General features: G+C 44.2%; 1 protein-coding gene across 2 annotated transcripts in view; it reads left to right on the forward strand.

Moving 5' to 3' along the window:
- Positions 1 to 17853, forward strand: part of LOC137333097 (phosphatidylinositol 3,4,5-trisphosphate 5-phosphatase 2-like) — a 114294-nt gene that overhangs the window by 12303 nt on the left and 84138 nt on the right. For both annotated transcript variants that reach the window (XM_067997224.1, XM_067997225.1), the window contains exon 2: positions 4808 to 4986. In XM_067997224.1, the coding sequence (XP_067853325.1) occupies positions 4844 to 4986 (143 nt within the window). In that variant the 5' untranslated portion in view covers positions 4808 to 4843. The remainder of the gene's footprint in view (positions 1 to 4807; positions 4987 to 17853) is intronic.

Below are 17853 nucleotides of genomic sequence, written 5' to 3' on the forward strand. Positions count from 1 at the left end.
GACCATTCGGCCCATCGTACCTGTGCAGGCACTTTGAAAGAGCTATCCAATTAGTTCCACTCACCTGCTCTTTCCCCATAGCCCTGCAAATTTTTCCTTTTCAAGTATTTATCCATTCCCTTTTGAAAGTTACTATTGAATCTGCTTCCACCATCTTTTCAGGCAGTGCATTCCAGATCAGAACAACTCGCTGCATAAAAACAATTCTCCTCATCTCCCCTTTGGCTCTTTTGCCGATCACCTTAAATCCGTGTCCTCTGGTTACTGACCCTCCTGCTAGTGGAAACAATTTCTCTTTATTTACTGTATCAAAACTGTTCATCATCTTGAACACCTCTATCAAATCTCTGTTCTAAGGAGAACAACCCCAGCTTCTCCTATCTCTCCATATAACTGAAGTCCCTCATCCCTGGTACCATTCTAGTAAATCTCTTCTGCACCCTCTCTAAGGCCTTGACATCCTTCCTAAAGTGTGGTACCCGGAATTGAACACAATACTCCAGCTGAGGCCTAACCAGTGGTTTAGGAAGGTTTAGCATAACTTCCTTGCTTTTATACTCTATGCCTCTAATAATAAAGCCCAGGATCCCGTATGCCCTTTTAATAGTCTTCTCAACTTGTCCTACCACCTTCAAAGATTTGTGTACGTACACCCCTCTGTTCCTGCACCCCCTTTAAAATTGTAACATTTAGTTTATATTGCCTCTCCTCATTCTTCCTACCAAAATCAATCACTTCATACGTTAAATTTCATCTGCCATGTGTCCGCCCATTTTACCAGTCTGTCTATGTCCTCCTGAAGTCTGTTACTATCCTCCACATTGTTTACTACATTTCTGAGTTTTGTGTCATCTGCAAACTTTGAAATTATACCTTGTATATCCTTGTCCAGGTCATTAATATATATCAAAAAGAGCAATGGTCCTAATACTGACCCCTGGGGAACACCACTCTAAACTTCCCTCCAGTCTGAAAAATCGTTCACCACTACTCTCTGATTTCTGCCCCCTTGCCAATTTTATATCCACGCTGCCACTGTCCCTTTAATCCCATCGGCTTCAATTTTGCTAACAAGTCTATTATGTGGTACTTTATCAAATGCCTTTTGAAAGTCCATACACACAATGTCAACCACACTACCCTTATCAACCCATTCTGATACTTCATCAAAGAACTCAATCAAGTTAGTCAAACATGATTTTGCTTTAGCAAATCTGTGCTGACTTTCATTTATTAGCCCATGTCTTTCCAAATGCCAAATAATTTTGTCCTGGATTATTGTCTCTAAAAGTTTTCCCACCATCGACATGAGGCTGACTGGCCTATAATTGCCGGGTTTATCCCTCTCCCCTTTTTTGAACAAGGTTGTACATTTGCAATCCTCCAGTCCTCTGGCACCATCTCCATATCCCCATATCATGCCTGGTATCATTCGAGTAAATCTCTTCTGCACCCTCTCCAAGGCCATGACATCTTTCCTAAAGTGTGGTGCCCAGAATTAGACACACTACTCCAGCTGAGGTTTAACCAGTGATTTGTAAAGATTCAGAATAACTTCCCTGCTTTTGTACTTAATGCCTCTATTTATAAAGCCCAGGATCCCCTATGCTTTTTTGAACAGCCTTCTGAACTTATCCTGTCACCTTCAAAGATTTGTGTACGTAAGACCCCAGATCTCTCTGGTCCTGCTTCCCCTTTAAAATTGTACTATTTAATTTATATTGCCTCTCCTTGTTCTTCCTACCACAATGTATTTGCCACATGTCTGCCCATTTCACCAGTCTGTCCTTTAAAAAAGTTGAGTAGCCCATGTGAAGGCCCAAGGTGCATAGTGTAGGACACCAACATGTTGAGAATAGTAGGAGAAAAGACAAGTTGATCGAGAAATTGGACTTTCGGCCAAAACGGGCGGCAAGACAGTGAAGCGATTGCATTGCACGTTTTGGCCAATTGAAATTGGCCCTCAGGACTTATTCGTATGAAACATGCGTGATGTGGATGTCAGTCGGATGTTCTGATCGGGGCCTGACCAGTTCTGGCCGGCTCCGACGCTGAGCCAGACCCGCAGGTAGGTGCAGGGAAAGAGGCGAAGCAACAGTGGTCCACACACCTGCTCCTCCTGGCTCCACAGATATGTAACTCATTGAAAGTTTTATAGCTGTTTTTTGAGCAGCCTCCAGAGGTCCCTTTTAAGGATCGCTGGTGAAGCCGCTCAAGACCCAGAACAACTGAGCAGAGCACTCGGTGCAATCTCTGCCCATTTGTAGATGAATTTCAAGCAGGGTCTTTACAACTGAGGCCCTGTACACCTAAAAGTCACCGGCTTTCAATTTGGCAGCTGGCGCACTTCCAGGGGAGATCGGGTGTGAGAGATCATGGCCTGAAATTCGTTCCTCTATCAATCATTTTTTGCCCCTAAAGTGGATGAAATGATGTTGAATTTCTCTCCGATGAATCAGGAAGTGATGATCAAGTGACAACAAGCTTTAAAAGCCAACAAATTGTAGAGGAAGGTAAGACTGAGGGAGCTAAGGGGCTTCACGGTTTTGAGTTAAAGTAGAAGATAGTGCTGTGTGTCTTGATTTCTAAACGTGAAACAGTAAGCTCATGTAGGATGGCAGGTACAATGAAAAAGTGAGTAATATTTTTGTCATTTGTAAAAGGTAAATGGATAGGTAAATCGCATTGAACTGCCTCAATCTCTCACTCACAAACAGTATCATTGTGAAAATTGTGGTTCTTCTTCACTCGTAGTGAAATGTTCGCCAAATACTCTTTCATGAAGATGCCGCTGCTTTAATAAAAATTGATTGTTGCTGCTTTGTGATATTTTTATTTCCTTGCTTATATGGTGACACCCAGAAGCCGACCGGAATTTGTGCTGGTGCAGGCCTTGTGCAGCATCACACAATGCTCCCTCTCTCGGACTGGGGCGCCCACCCATTCACAGGTGGTGTCCCCACCCAGATGTGTCCAGCGGTGTGCCTCAGGGATCGGTGCTGGGTCCGCTGTTATTTGTTATTTATATTAATGATTTGGATGAGAATTTAGGAGGCATGGTTAGTACGTTTGCAGATGACACCAAGATTGGTGGCATTGTGGACAGTGAAGAAGGTTATCTAGGATTGCAACGGGATCTTGATAAATTGGGCCAGTGGGCCGATGAATGGCAGATGGAGTTTAATTTAGATAAATGTGAGGTGATGCATTTTGGTAGATCGAATCGGGCCAGGACCTACTCCGTTAATGGTAGGGCGTTGGGGAGAGTTATAGAACAAAGAGATCTGGGAGTACAGATTCATAGCTCCTTGAAAGTGGAGTCACAGGTGGATAGGGTAGTGAAGAAGGCATTCAGCATGCTTGGTTTCATTGGTCAGAACATTGAATGCAGGAGTTGGGATGTCTTGTTGAAGTTGTACAGGGCATTGGTGAGGCCACACTTGGAGTACTGTGTACAGTTCTGGTCACCCTATTATAGAAAGGATATTATTAAACTAGAAAGAGTGCAGAAAAGATTTACTAGGATGCTACCGGGACTTGATGGTTTGACTTACAGGGAGAGGTTAGACAGACTGGGACTTTTTTCCCTGGAGAGCAGGAGGTTAAGGGGTGATCTTATCGAAGTCTATAAAATAATGAGGGGCATAGATAAGGTCGATAGTCAAAATCTTTTCCCAAAGGTAGGGGAGTCTATAACGAGGGGGCATAGATTTAAGGTGAGAGGGGAGAGATACAAAAGGGTCCAGAGGGGCAATTTTTTCACTCAAAGGGTGGTGAGTGTCTGGAACGAGCTGCCAGAGGCAGTAGTAGAGGCGGGTACAATTTTGTCTTTTAAAAAGCATTTGGACAGTTACATGGGTAAGATGGGTATAGAGGGATATGGGCCAAGTGCAGGCAATTGGGACTAGCTTAGTGGTATAAACTGGGCGACATGGACATGTTGGGCCGAAGGGCCTGTTTCCATGTTGTAACTTCTATGATTCTATGATTCTATGAAGAACAGGCCATGCAAATGAGTAGAGCCTGTAAAGTTTCACTGGGGTTGGCGATTAAAATTTCATTGGAGTTGGGTGGCACACTGCCCGACTTACAGTGGGGTGGGAGTGGGAGAGGAAAATCGGGCCCCAAGTGTTTGTAAACAAATGAAAAAAAGTCTGCTGAACACTTTTTCGTGAGGTGGTCCCTCTTTCAATAAGCACAATTTGTTATCTACAGGCAGGGGACAGAACACCCAACAAGTATCTGAAGTCAAATGGAATTCAAAGGAAAGATGATTTAAGCCAGCAAGAAAGAAAGAACTTGCATTTATATAGCACTTTTCATGACCCAAAGCGCATTTACAGCCAAGGAAGTACATTTGAAGTGTAGTCACTGTTGTAATGTAGGAAATGCAGCAGCCAATTTGCACACAGCAAGGTCCCACAAACAGCAATATGGTAGTGACTAGATAATCAGTCTTAGTGGCGTTGGTTGAGGGACAAATATTGGCCAGGACACCAGATAGAACTCCCCTGCTCTTCTTCAAAATAGTGTTATGGCATCTTTCATGTCCAACTGAGAAGGCAGACGGGGCCTCGATTTAACGTCTCATCCAAAAGACGGCACCTCCGACAGTACAGCACTCCCTCGGTATTGCACTGGAGTGTCAGCCTAGATCTCGTGCTCAAGTCTCTGAAGTGGGACTTGAACCTACAGAGGCGAGAGTGCTACCAACTGACCATGGCTGACATGGTGACACTGCACTGGTGTAAATGTTTCTGACACCTTCATCGATTTGTTCCTATTAACGTTTTTCTTTTCCTTACAGGGTTTCATTGATCAGTCTGCATTGGGAGTGGTCAGAATGGCCGCGGCAAGTCCGCTATGGTATCATTTGAACATCAGCCGAGCCCAAGCAGAGGAGCTGTTAGCCAATGCCGGAATGGATGGGAGTTTTTTGGTGAGGGGCAGCGAGTCAGTGGTCGGAGCATATGCGCTTTGCCTACTGTAAGTATCTAATAATGAGTACATTACACATAAGGACCAAGGGTTACATAGGAGACCTCAGACGCAAATATTTTGATACCTTGGGAGCTATTTTGGGGTTTCCTGTTGCTGTTAAAGTTTCTGATGAAGCAGAAAATATTCATAATTGTGGTGAGAGTGGGGCTTGTCAATTCTGACAAATCTTCTTTTGTAGTCTTCAATTTGTAAATATGAGAACAACAAAAGAAAATAGGAAATGCAGGTGGAACATTTTTTACTGAAAGTGTGGTAAGTATGTGGAACAGATTAACGGCACTGGTGGTGGAACAAGAGACCTTTGTGGCTTTCAAGAAGGAACAAAACAGGTTCTTGTCAACAAATGGGTTAATAGAAAAGTACCAAGGGAATACTGTGGATAGGTGGGCTGAAGGTCTCCTGTCTGAATCTGTTTCTTTGGTTACTATGTAGAAATTAGGACTTTTTTTCCACTGGAGCTGAGAAAGTTGAGGGGTGACCTGATAGAAGGTCTTCAAGATTGTGAAGGGTTATGATATGGTACGTTGTGATAGATTGTCTCCATTTTTCAGCAAGACGGGTAACAACAGGGCACAAAGTTAAAATAATCATAAACGGAATTTAAGGTGCGATTAAATAAAATGTCTTTACACAGAGGGTGGTTAGATTGTAGAATTCTCTGCCACAAATCGTTCTTCAAACAAAGCCCATAAATTATTTTTTAAAAGGAATTAAATAGTTGCTCGAATAAGAGGAATATTAAAGGGTATGGGAAGCGAGTTGGAGGGTGGGATTAGACAAGGTGAATTGGATTCTCCTCCAGTGTCCCACCACCGCACCACCTCATTTCCCTTGTTGGTAGTGGTGGGATAATGCCCTTAGCTCACCGTGCACGAGCAATGAGCCATGAGCATAGAAAATGAGCAGGGTCAGAGCATCGGGCAGAAGTCCTGCCTCGACCCTTCTCCCTGAACAATCGCACCCTCGGGGAAAATACCAGAGAAAGAGACTGAAGCTTCTCCTGATAACTGTAATCCTCCAACCCTGGTAATATCCTAATGAGTCTAACAGCACCTTTTCCATTGTTTTTATTCCTACAATGGAGTGCCAAATCAGCACACAATATTCCAACTGTGAGCAAACTAAGGACTTCTACAAGATCACCATTACCATTTTGCTTTTGTATTCTATGCTTCTAGATATAAAACCAAGTATTTTGTTTGCCTCTTTTTATAGGGCGGAACTTTCAAATTAGGCAGGGGACGTAAAATGGGCAATAGCAGATCGACTGCTCGTTATACACCCGCCGATTTTCCCTTCCATTAAAGTCCATAGAGCAACATTGACAGAGGCCCTAAATTAGGTCATTTGCCCTGAGCAGATGAGAGTTAGGAGCCAGCCTGGAGGGAGACAAGGCCTCTACAAGCCCCCTCCCTCCACGGGGGAACCCTAGAGCTATCACTACCACTCTCTGGGGCCTTTCCCATGGCGGCCCTGGGAAGTGACAGTAACGAAGCTGGGAAACTCACTGGGGATCTGGGCTCTGCACCGCTCCCCCATCCCCCACTGCCATTTGCATGCGGGAAAGGAGAAGCCAATGGCAGTCCCAGCAGGAACAGGGAAAGAGAAACAGCGGTTGGGCAGTGATGGGGCAGTAGGCCTCTCCGCCCGCATGTTCCTTCATTCTTCGCTGCTATCCTGCCCAGTTTTGGGTAGAATGGCAGAGGAGAATTCCAGCCATTGTGTACAAGCCGTGCAGTACCTGATGTATGTCAATGATCCATTGTTGGCTCCCGTGACATCTATTTAAATGAAATGTTTGGTGACACTGAAAATGCATTTATCTAGCACCTTTCTGTCAATATCTGTATTTAAATATATGAATATGTCAGTAGGTGTGAATCAACTGTCCTGGAACCATTAAGTTCCGGTTATTGTGAAGTGCAATGTCCAGTTTTTAAAAAAATATTTATAGTCGAGGTAAAATTTCTATTGAGTTCCATTTCATGTATGTTTGTGTGTGTTTCATTAAAAATGTCAATATGAATTCAAAATGCTATTCTTTAACTCTTAAACTACCAACAGAGGCAGGAGAGCTATAGTTTCCACACATAAGCCATTTTTTCAGCTCATGCATTGTGATGCAGAAAGAGTGCTGCTATTACTATAACAAAAGTGCTCTAAATGTTACTGTAATATTAACCCTAAAATGTAAAGAAACACTCAAAACATCAGTTTAACGATAAAAGTGTGAATGCTTCACTTCTCCTCACCCTGTCTGCCCTTCCCTAATCTCGTTTCTCATTTCCCACTCCCCATTCCCTCTTCACCATCGGTAGCCACTCCTTCAATTAGCTTGTCCTTAACCTTCAGAACTCTTGGTCTGAATATCTTCAACTTGTCACCTCCCCTCTTGCCTATGTAAGGTCTTACCTTCTTACTTTTGTATTGCATGCCTCTAGATACAAACCCAAGGGTTCTATTTGCCTTTGTTATGATCTTATCTATGTGCACTGTCATCTTTATTGACCTGCATATCTGCACACTTGAAATCCCTCTAGTCCCTCTGCTCATCTACTCCATTTAGCATCTTATCATTTAAGGAGTATTTCCTTGCCCTATTCTTACTTCCAATGAACAGCATCTGCCCAGGCTGTCCTGTCTACAATCCTCACCACAATTTGCTGTACCCTCCTGCCCTCCCGACTGACTGTCAGCTGCAATTTTGATTATTCTTCCTTCAATTGCTAGGTCCTGACCCTTTGTGTATAAAGGAAATAAGGGTCACACCAGCACAGAACCCTGGGGATCACCACTCAGTACATCTTTCCAGCCTGACAACCTTCCTTGAACCCCAATCCTTAGCTCTCTGCCCTCCAACAAATTTCTCTATCCACCTGGCCACATTCTCTTTAATTCAATGTGTCATTATCTTTGCCACAGGTCTCTGTTGTGGTACTTTATCAAATTATTTTTGAAGAGCCATATAAACCACACCAACTGCATTTCTGTTATCTATCCTTTGTGTTATTTCTTCAAAGGATTTTCAAAGGTTGGTCAAGAATGACCTGCATTTTAGAACTCCACGCTAACTGATTAACTTATGTTTCACCAACCCTGGCTGGTTTCTTCCATCCCTAGCCCAGAGCATTGAGGTCAATTGTAGTGCCAGCTGAGATCAGCTTACTCTGTACGATGCAAAGATTAGATGTAGCTCAGTCCTGGACTGTGTGGTTTAGTTTCACACTGAGTGATGCCTGTACCAAATGGGCTTTTGGGAACCTTAGCTGAAAGAGATTAATATTCACTTGGTTTGATGTTAAAACCTTCTCTGAAAAGGTGCCAGCAAAGGCTGGATTGTTAGAAACAGATTTTTTTTTGTGCAAACCCATTCAAATAAATCAAGGTTTTCTAGTTTCTCAAATTCAGTGAGGCGTGGGGGGGGGGAGTTTTTTTTAAATGCAAGAACCAGTAACTGCCACTGGAGAAATGTGAATTTCAATGAGCCCACTGAAAAATGTTCTTTGGGAAATTGATAACTGAAACTCCACTGTATAACCAGCGCTGTAGTCATGTTTGCCTTGCAGGGCTCTTGTCAGTGGAGGAGGTATTGTGACCTAGTTTTAAACACTTGCTGGCATTTAACATTGACTGTTTTTGGTGTCTAATACTTCCTGTATATAACAAAGATTGTCAGCTCTGATAACACTTTGCATTTCCTCACACATTCATGAGCAACAGCTCCCCATTTGTTGATCACTTCCTTCTCGTGACCATTTTGATTATTCTACGAGCGAGCACACTTTATTCCCCAAAAAACAGTAATCATTTCAACCTTAACACATCCCAAAGTGCTTCATAACCAATGTATTGCTTTTGAGTTGCAATCCACTCTGTTGTGTGGACAAACAAAGCAGCCAATTTGTGCACAGTAAGGTTCCATAGACAGCAAATATATGGATGACATTGAAGTGAGGTACGCATAATCAGCCCATACATTGGGAGAACTCTTTACTCTTCTTAGAATAGTCTTCGGATATTTTAAATCCATAAGACAGGGCTTCAGTTTAACACATCATCTGAAAGACAGCATCTCCAACAATTCTCAGTACTCAGTAAAGGGTAAGTCATGACTAAAGAACCTAATTGAATTTTTTGAGGCAGTAACTAAAGTAATAGGCAGGGGAATATCTATGGATGTAGTTTATATGGACTTCCAGAAGGCATTCGATAAGGTTCCACATAAGAGACTGTTAGCTAAAATTAAAGCTCATGGAATTGAAGGCAAATTATTGTCCCGGTTAGGAGATTGGTTAAGCGGTAGAAAATATTGGGCTCAATTTCAAAATGAAATTGCAGGCGCGTTGAGGGCAGGGGGCTGCGAAAATGGCAAAAATTCTGAACGGGTTCGAAAGCTGCTCCAACCCGCCAACTTCCGGGGTTGCCACAGACCCACCTGTGTGTACGCTACATGAATCTGGAAGTCCCGCCGGCAATTAAAGCCTGTGGAATGATAGTTAAAGAACCAAATGTACCTCATTGATGCACTTAAGGTACTTTATTTCTGACGTAGTAGGTAGTTAAAATGATTTTAAACTTACCTGGGTGGCTTTCCCATGGCTTCCGATTCACGCCTGGTGAAACGCCTGGAGAGAGTTCCACACTTCTACCACCCTTTGCATGAAGAAGTGTTTCCTAACTTCTCTCCTGAATGGCCTGGCTCTGATTTTAAAGTTATGCCCCCCTTGTCCTAGACTCCCCCACCAGCACAAAAGGTTCCTCCATGTTGAACACCAATTGGAGGAAGCACTGAGGGTAGCAAGGGCACAAAATGTACTCAGGGTGGGGGACTTCAATGTCCATCACCAAGAGTGGCTCGGTAGCACCACTACTGACCGAGCTGGCCGAGTCCTGAAGGACATAGCTGCTAGACTGGGCCTGCGGCAGGTGGTGAGCGAACCAACACGAGGGAAAAACTTACTTGACCTCGTCCTCACCAATCTAACTGTCGCAAATGCATCTGTCCATGACAGTATTGGTAGGAGTGACCACCGCACAGTCCTCGTGGAGATGAAATCCCGTCTTCGCACTGAGGACACCATCCAACGTGTTGTGTGGCACTACCACCGTGCTAAATGGGATAGATTCAGAACAGATCTAGCAGCTCAAAACTGGGCATCCATGAGGCGCTGTGGGCCATCAGCAGCAGCAGAATTGTATTCCAGCACAATCTGTAACCTCGTGGCCCGGCATATTCCTCACTCTACCATTACCAACAAGCCAGGGGACCAACCCTGGTTCAATGAGGAGTGTAGAAGAGCATGCCAGGAGCAGCACCAGGCGTACCTAAAAATGAGGTGCCAACCTGGTGAAGCTACAACTCAGGACTACATGCATGCTAAACAGCGGAAGCAACATGCTATAGACAGAGCTAAGCGATTCCACAACCAACGGATCAGATCAAAGCTCTGCAGTCCTGCCACATCCAGTCGTAAATGGTGGTGGACAATTAAACAACTAACGGGAGGAGGAGGCTCTGCAAACATCCCCATTCTCAATGATGGCGGAGTCCAGCACGTGAGTGCAAAAGACAAGGCTGAAGCGTTTGCAACCATCTTCAGCCAGAAGTGCCGAGTGGATAATCCATCTCAGCCTCCTCCCGATATCCCCACCATCACGGAAGCCAGTCTTCGGCCAATTCGATTCACTCCACGTGATATCAAGAAACGGCTGAGTGCACTGGATACAGCAAAGGCTATGGGCCCCGACAACATCCCAGCTGTAGTGCTGAAGACTTGTGCTCCAGAACTAGCTGCGCCTCTAGCCAAGCTGTTCCAGTACAGCTACAACACTGGCATCCACCCGACAATGTGGAAAATTGCCCAGGTATGTCCTGTCCACAAAAAGCAGGACAAATCCAATCCGGCCAATTACCGCCCCATCAGTCTACTCTCAATCATCAGCAAAGTGATGGAAGGTGTCGTCGACAGTGCTATCAAGCGGCACTTACTCACCAATAACCTGCTCACCGATGCTCAGTTTGGGTTCCGCCAGGACCACTCGGCTCCAGACCTCATTACAGCCTTGGTCCAAACATGGACAAAAGAGCTGAATTCCAGAGGTGAGGTGAGAGTGACTGCCCTTGACATCAAGGCAGCATTTGACCGAGTGTGGCACCAAGGAGTCCTAGTAAAATTGAAGTCAATGGGAATCAGGGGGAAAACTCTCCAGTGTCTGGATTCATACCTAACACAAAGGAAGATGGTAGTGGTTGTTGGAGGCCAATCATCTCAGCCCCAGGGCATTGCTGCACGAGTTCCTCAGGGCAGTGTCCTAGGCCCAACCATCTTCAGCTGCTTCATCAATGACCTTCCCTCCATCATAAGGTCAGAAATGGGGATGTTCGCTGATGACTGCACAGTGTTCAGTTCCATTCGCAACCCCTCAGATAATGAAGCAGTCCGAGCCCGCATGCAGCAAGACCTGGACAACATCCAGGCTTGGGCTGATAAGTGGCAAGTAACATTCGCGCCAGATAAGTGCCAGGCAATGACCATCTCCAACAAGAGAGAGTCTAACCACCTCCCCTTGACATTCAACGGCATTACCATCGCCGAATCCCCCACCATCAACATCCTGGGGGTCACCATTGACCAGAAACTTAACTGGACCAGCCATATAAATACTGTGGCTACGAGAGCAGGTCAGAGGCTGGGTATTCTGCGGCGAGTGACTCACCTCCTGACTCCCCAAAGCCTTTCCACCGTCTACAAGGCACAAGTCAGGAGTGTGATGGAATACTCTCCACTTGCCTGGATGAGTGCAGCTCCAACAACACTCAAGAAGCTCGACACCATCCAAGATAAAGCAGCCCGCTTGATTGGCACCCCATCCACCACCCTAAACATTCACTCCCTTCACCACCGGCGCACTGTGGCTGCAGAGTGCACCATCCACAGGATGCACTGCAGCAACTCGCCAAGGCTTCTTCGACAGCACCTCCCAAACCCTCGACCTCTACCACCTAGAAGGACAAGGGCAGCAGGTACATGGGAACAACACCACCTGCACGTTCCCCTCCAAGTCACACACCATCCCGACTTGGAAATATATCGCCGTTCCTTCATTGTCGCTGGGTCAAAATCCTGGAACTCCCTTCCTAACAGCACTGTGGGAGAACCGTCACCACACGGACTGCAGCGGTTCAAGAAGGCGGCTCACCACCACCTTCTCAAGGGCAATTAGGGATGGGCAATAAATGCCGGCCTTGCCAGCGACGCCCACATCCCGTGAGCGAATAAAAAAAAAAAAAATCTACCTATCAATTCCTTTCAAAATCCTAAAAACCTCAATCAATTTACCCCTTAACCTTCTATATTCCAGGGAATACAAGCCTAGTTTATGTAATCTCGTCATAATTCAGATCAGGCAAAAATAAACAAAATAAATTAAATAAAAAAACCATTGAACAAAGTTAAAAAAACAAAACAAACCTACCTTTCCACCCTGCTCCGATGTCCGATGTCTCCCTCTTCGATGTCACCCTCTCCTCCTGATGTCTCCCTCTCCGATGTCCCTCTCAGCCCCCTATGTCTCCCTCTCCAATCTTCCCCTGTCCCCCTCAGATGTCTCCCCCGATCTCCCCCTCTCCCCCCCCAATGTCCCCCCCCTGATCTCCCCTTCTCCACCCGATCGTCCCCTCTCTCCCCCCGATCTTCCCCTCTCCCCCCACCCCCGATCTTCAGCGCCCTCCACTCTATTCCAGCGCCGGATGACGTCTCGCTCTCTCTCTTTCTCTCCCCCCGCCCCCCCACCCACCTTGGTGTTGCAGCTCCTGTCAGTAGCCAGCCTGTTAATCAGGCTGGCTGCCTGGCGCGAAACCCAGAATCAACTTTAATCACCATCGATTACATCGCGATCGCGTCGGTAAAGGTAAGTTTTTTTATTCGGGTTTGCCACACGCACCATCTCCCCCTGCTGCCAACCCACTACCATTTCAAAATTGAGCCCATTGAGTAGGGATAATGGGTATGTACTCGAATTGGAAGGAAGTGACAAGTGGTGTCCCACAAGGATGCTGGGGCCTCAATTATTGACTGTATTTATTAACGACATAGATAACACAATAGAGAGCCATATAGCCAAGTTTGCCGATGATTGGTGGCATAGTAAGTAGTGTAGACAGGAGCACAACATTACAAAGAGACATTGATAGATTAAGTGAGTGAGCAAAACCATGGTAAATGTGAGGTCATCCATTTTGGACCAAAAAAGGATAGATCCGAGTATTTTTTAAATGGTGAAAAGCTCGAAAAAGTGGAGGCCCAAAGAGATTTAGGGGTTCATTTACACAGATCACTAAAATGTAGCCGTCAGGTACAAAAAATAATCAAAAAAGCTAATGGAATGTTAGCCTTTATATCTAGAGGGCTAGAATATAAAAGGGAGGAAGTTTTGCTACAGCTATACAAAGCCCTAGTTAGACCACATCTGGAGTACTATGTACAGTTCTGGGCACCGCACCTTAGAAGACTCAACAGAATGTTACCAGGGCTCCAAGGTTTAAATTATGAAGAGAGATTACATAAACTAGGCTGGTATTCCCTGGAATATAAAAGGTTAAGGGGTAATTTGATTGAGGTTTTTAGGATTTTGAAAGGAATTGATAGGGTAGATAGAGAGAAACTTTCTATGCTGGTGGGGGAGTCTAGGACAAGGAGACATAACATTAAAATCAGAGCCAGGCCATTCAGGAGAGATGTTAGGAAACACTTCTTCATGCAAAGGGTGGTAGAAGTGTGGAACTCTCTCCCACAAAAAGCAGCAGATGCTAGCTCAATTAATAATCTTAAATCTGAGATCGATAGATTTTTGCTAACCAAAGGTGTTAAGGGATATGGAGTCAAAGCGGGTAAATGCAGATAGGGTACAGATCAGCCATGATATCATTGAATGGCAGAACAGGCTTGAGGGGCTGAATGGCCTACTCCTGTCCCTATGTTCCTATGTACTCCTTACCTATATGCTCAATTCTCAACAGTCTCTGAGAGGTGAAAGTGCTGTCATCTAAACTATGCAGGTACTTTACAGTACTAAGGAAATCAAATGAATGTTAGTGTTTTACCCACACTTGGATGGAAAGGATGTGGTCAATTTAAAACGTGTCGAATGTTGCTTCCACTTAACTGTTTCCATGCTGGCTCCCCGAGTTAATATTTCTTTGCACATAGTTTCCATTACTCATGCTATTTGCTAATACTGTCATAAAGTGGTTTACTTTGTAATCATTTTAGATGTGAATTGAAAAAAAAATCTAACAATAGAAACTAAACCACCCTTTTTAGCCACAAACAGTTACAAATGGATTTTAATGCTCAGGTCAATTGATGGGTCATTTGGGCAGCATTGCTGGGAGTTGAGCCATACAGACCAGAGAGGTCGTAGGCTCAATTTCCAGTTTGTTAGAAGAACATAAAAGATTAGTGCGGTGATGTTGACATGTATTGCTTACATAAATTGCGATTAAGCCGCCTAGATCAGAAAAAGGCAAACGAAAAGGCCAAATTGTAACTCAGATCTCTAAGGTGAATGTCACTCCACCTTGAAGCTGAGGCTAGTCAAAAAAATGTGTACGAGACTGAGAACAGTTTTCTAACAGTTTTCTCCTAAGCATTCTCAGCTCATTCAACCCATTGACCACCCCCCTCCCCCACTTCTTGATTGGAGCATGTACTAATTCTCTCCCCTCTCCTTTTTCTCTCTATTTTTTCTAACCTTACTAAAATGCCTGCTTGTCTTTATCTGGTCTTCAGTTCTGAGGAGGGCTATACCTACCTCCAATATATCAAAATCTGTCCTTTTTCTTTACAGATTCTGACTAACCTGCTATGTATTTCCAGCATTTTCTATTTTTATTTCAAGTTTTGTACAAACTGAAGCCTGAATTTTTACTCCCCACTATATTGAGTTAGTATAGCTTAGATCTAACAATCACTCTCAATTACAGTAATAACTCAATCGAGAACACCTAGGATGCCCACTACATCTTCTATCAATTTGAAAAGTGGAAAATATTAACAGTGCGACACCACTTTGTACAGGCTAATCTACTGTCCGCATCTACTTACAAATAAAATGATTTATGACAGCAGAAACATAGGCAAAATACTCTTAGTAATTTGCAATCCGTACTTGTTTAAAAAGTTCATTGTTCATCGAGCTTTACTCGGCAAACTCTTGAAAGGTCATCGGGGTAGATTTTCCTGGGTCTGGACCTGGGCAAATTGGATCCTATAGCTGGCTTAATGGCAGTTTCTGTAAATAGTGCAGGTCTCCATTGGCTCACAGGTGATCTTTTGCATCATCTAATAGTTTTCTATTAAGCAGTTTGCAGCTCATTCAACCCATTAACTCCTTCTCCTTGAGTAGAGTACATCTTGATACTCTACACTCCCCGTCTACCCAACTTTTACTTTATTTTCATGCAAACCATGCCAAAATGCAGCAAATGCAGGAAAATCGGGTGGGGAGGATCGCATGCCTGTAAGGGAGCATGCCCGACTTTCTGTCCATTTAAATTAACAGATGGAAAATGGAGTGGGCTCCCTTATGGACTTGTGGTCCTCACTGCTTCATTTTCCTGTGCCATGATCTTATCAAATGGCGGAGCAGGCACGAGGGGCTGAATGGCCTACTCCTGTTCCTATGTTCCTCTGTTTCCTATCACCTCTCATTTTTCTAAACCCCAGAGAGTATAGGCCCATTCTACTTAATTTCTCCTCATAAGACAACCCTCTCATCCCAGGAATCAATCTAGTGAACCTTCGCTGCACCGCCTCCAAGGAAAGAATATCCTTCCTTAGATAAGGAGACCAAAACTGTATGCAGTACTCCAGGTGTGGTCTCACCAAAGCCCTGTACAATTGTAGCAAGACTTCCTTACTGTTGTCTTCCAACCCTCTTGCAATAAAGGTCAACATGCCATTTGCCTTCCTAATTGCTTGCTGTAACTGCATGCTAACTTCTATGTTTCTTGTACGTGGGCACCCGGATCTCTCTGAACACCAACATTTAATAGTTTCTCACCATTTAAAAAATATTCTGTTTTTCTATTCTTCCTACCAAAGTGGATAACCTCATATTTCCCCAGATTATACTCCGTTATTTGTTTATTATTCGACCATGCGTGAGTCTGATCCTGTCCTCACCTGATGCTCAGTGAGAGCCCCAATTAACTCTCCCCTCCCAAGCCTACAGGTGCTGAGTTCAGTTGTCGCACCACAACTGCCCCCCTGGTGGCGGAGATCGTCTTACTGAGGACAGATAGAGATCAAAGCTGGGGCCTTCCTCGCCTGCACTGCTCAGTTCCACCGCAGGAAGTTCAATTAAAAGAGGTCATACCAGCTGGGCTGAGAAATTTATACATTTAAAAATAAACAGTCAATGATTTGAAAATAAAGATTTGCATTTAAATAACACTTATTTGCATATGCAAATATGGGCCTCACACCTGTTTTGAGGCCCCCTTTCCAAAATTCGTTACTGACTGACTGCAGCATGGTCAGTTTTCTCCTTAAAGGGACCGCTGGAGGCTGCCTCTGGAAAGGTAAGTTTTAATTTTTTTGGCACTTACCTTGCTGTGCAATTCCTGCTCCTCCCGGCTCCACATTAAATTAGTGGACTGCTGCCGGCCACAGCTTGTCCCCTCCCTCCTGAGTGCCTTTCTCCCCACCCTAGACTCTGAATATGATTTAAGCACCAGCTGCCATGCAAACTTCCAGTTGCAGCCTAAAAGCTCCTTAATAAAATGATAAACCCCTTTAAAGGGAGAACTTTTCACAAAGAGGCATTTGACAAAAGGGTGGGTAATTGTGATTAGACCTACTTGCTCACGTGGAGGGTAAACGCCAACACGAATGGCCTGATTCCGGGTTGTAACTTCTATGTATTTATTGTGAAATTTGGTGTATAAATGGTATTTTTGTAAATGCTTTCTGCTCTTTCAAGATAAGAGTGCAATTTTTTTTTTAACTGGCGAAAGCAGTGTAAAGTAGGGGTGAGATGTATACACCAAAGCAATTTCTACATTGTATTTTACAGGCATATCTAGCCTCATTCCTAGCATGTATTTTGCAGAGTGCATTTGGTTCAAATTATAGCTGAGCCTATATTCTAAAACCACAATCATATTCTATTGGAAGAGAAGGAGGTGTAAAATATATCAAACTGATTTCTAACTGGATTAGAAGCACAAGATGAAATCAGTTCCTTGCACGCATGGTGTAGATCGCATTTAACCTTGTAGATGCTGTGATTTTTTTTAAAACTGGATTCGAAGCTGCAGTAAAAGAATGTGGCTCAGTGGGGCTCACTGAACTCGCAGAGCCCACAGCTGACATGTATGGGGGAATAAAGCAGACGATCCCGAAATCCCCGATCCCAAGATAGATGCTTAGACAACCCCATTCTTTATCAACGGAAGGTGTGATCAGCAACACAATGATATAATTTAATCTGCTGCTAGTAAACAATTATTTACAGAATCATAGTTTTAGCCAGAGTTTTTTCAGCACTGTTAAAATGTTTGTCCTATAGCAGCAATGATGGCTACAATAGTGCGAAGGTATTGCGGCCACTAACCTGATGACATGGCAGCTGATCTATTGGAATAGGCTGTCCTGAGAACTGAACCAGGCAGATCCTCCCTTAAAGCTTGCGTATGTTTTTTTCCCTCTGGATTCCGGGTTTGTAGCAAGGTAAGTTGCTAAACTGAAGCAGCTCATTTAGATATTTACTCCCAAGTACGGAGGCATTGAGAGCACAGGCTGAGCTATTATCCATACGTATGTTTAGAGGTAACCCCGCCGTCATGGG

This window comes from Heptranchias perlo, chromosome 15 (assembly GCF_035084215.1).
Source record: "Heptranchias perlo isolate sHepPer1 chromosome 15, sHepPer1.hap1, whole genome shotgun sequence".
In the NCBI taxonomy this organism is placed as follows: domain Eukaryota; kingdom Metazoa; phylum Chordata; class Chondrichthyes; order Hexanchiformes; family Hexanchidae; genus Heptranchias; species Heptranchias perlo.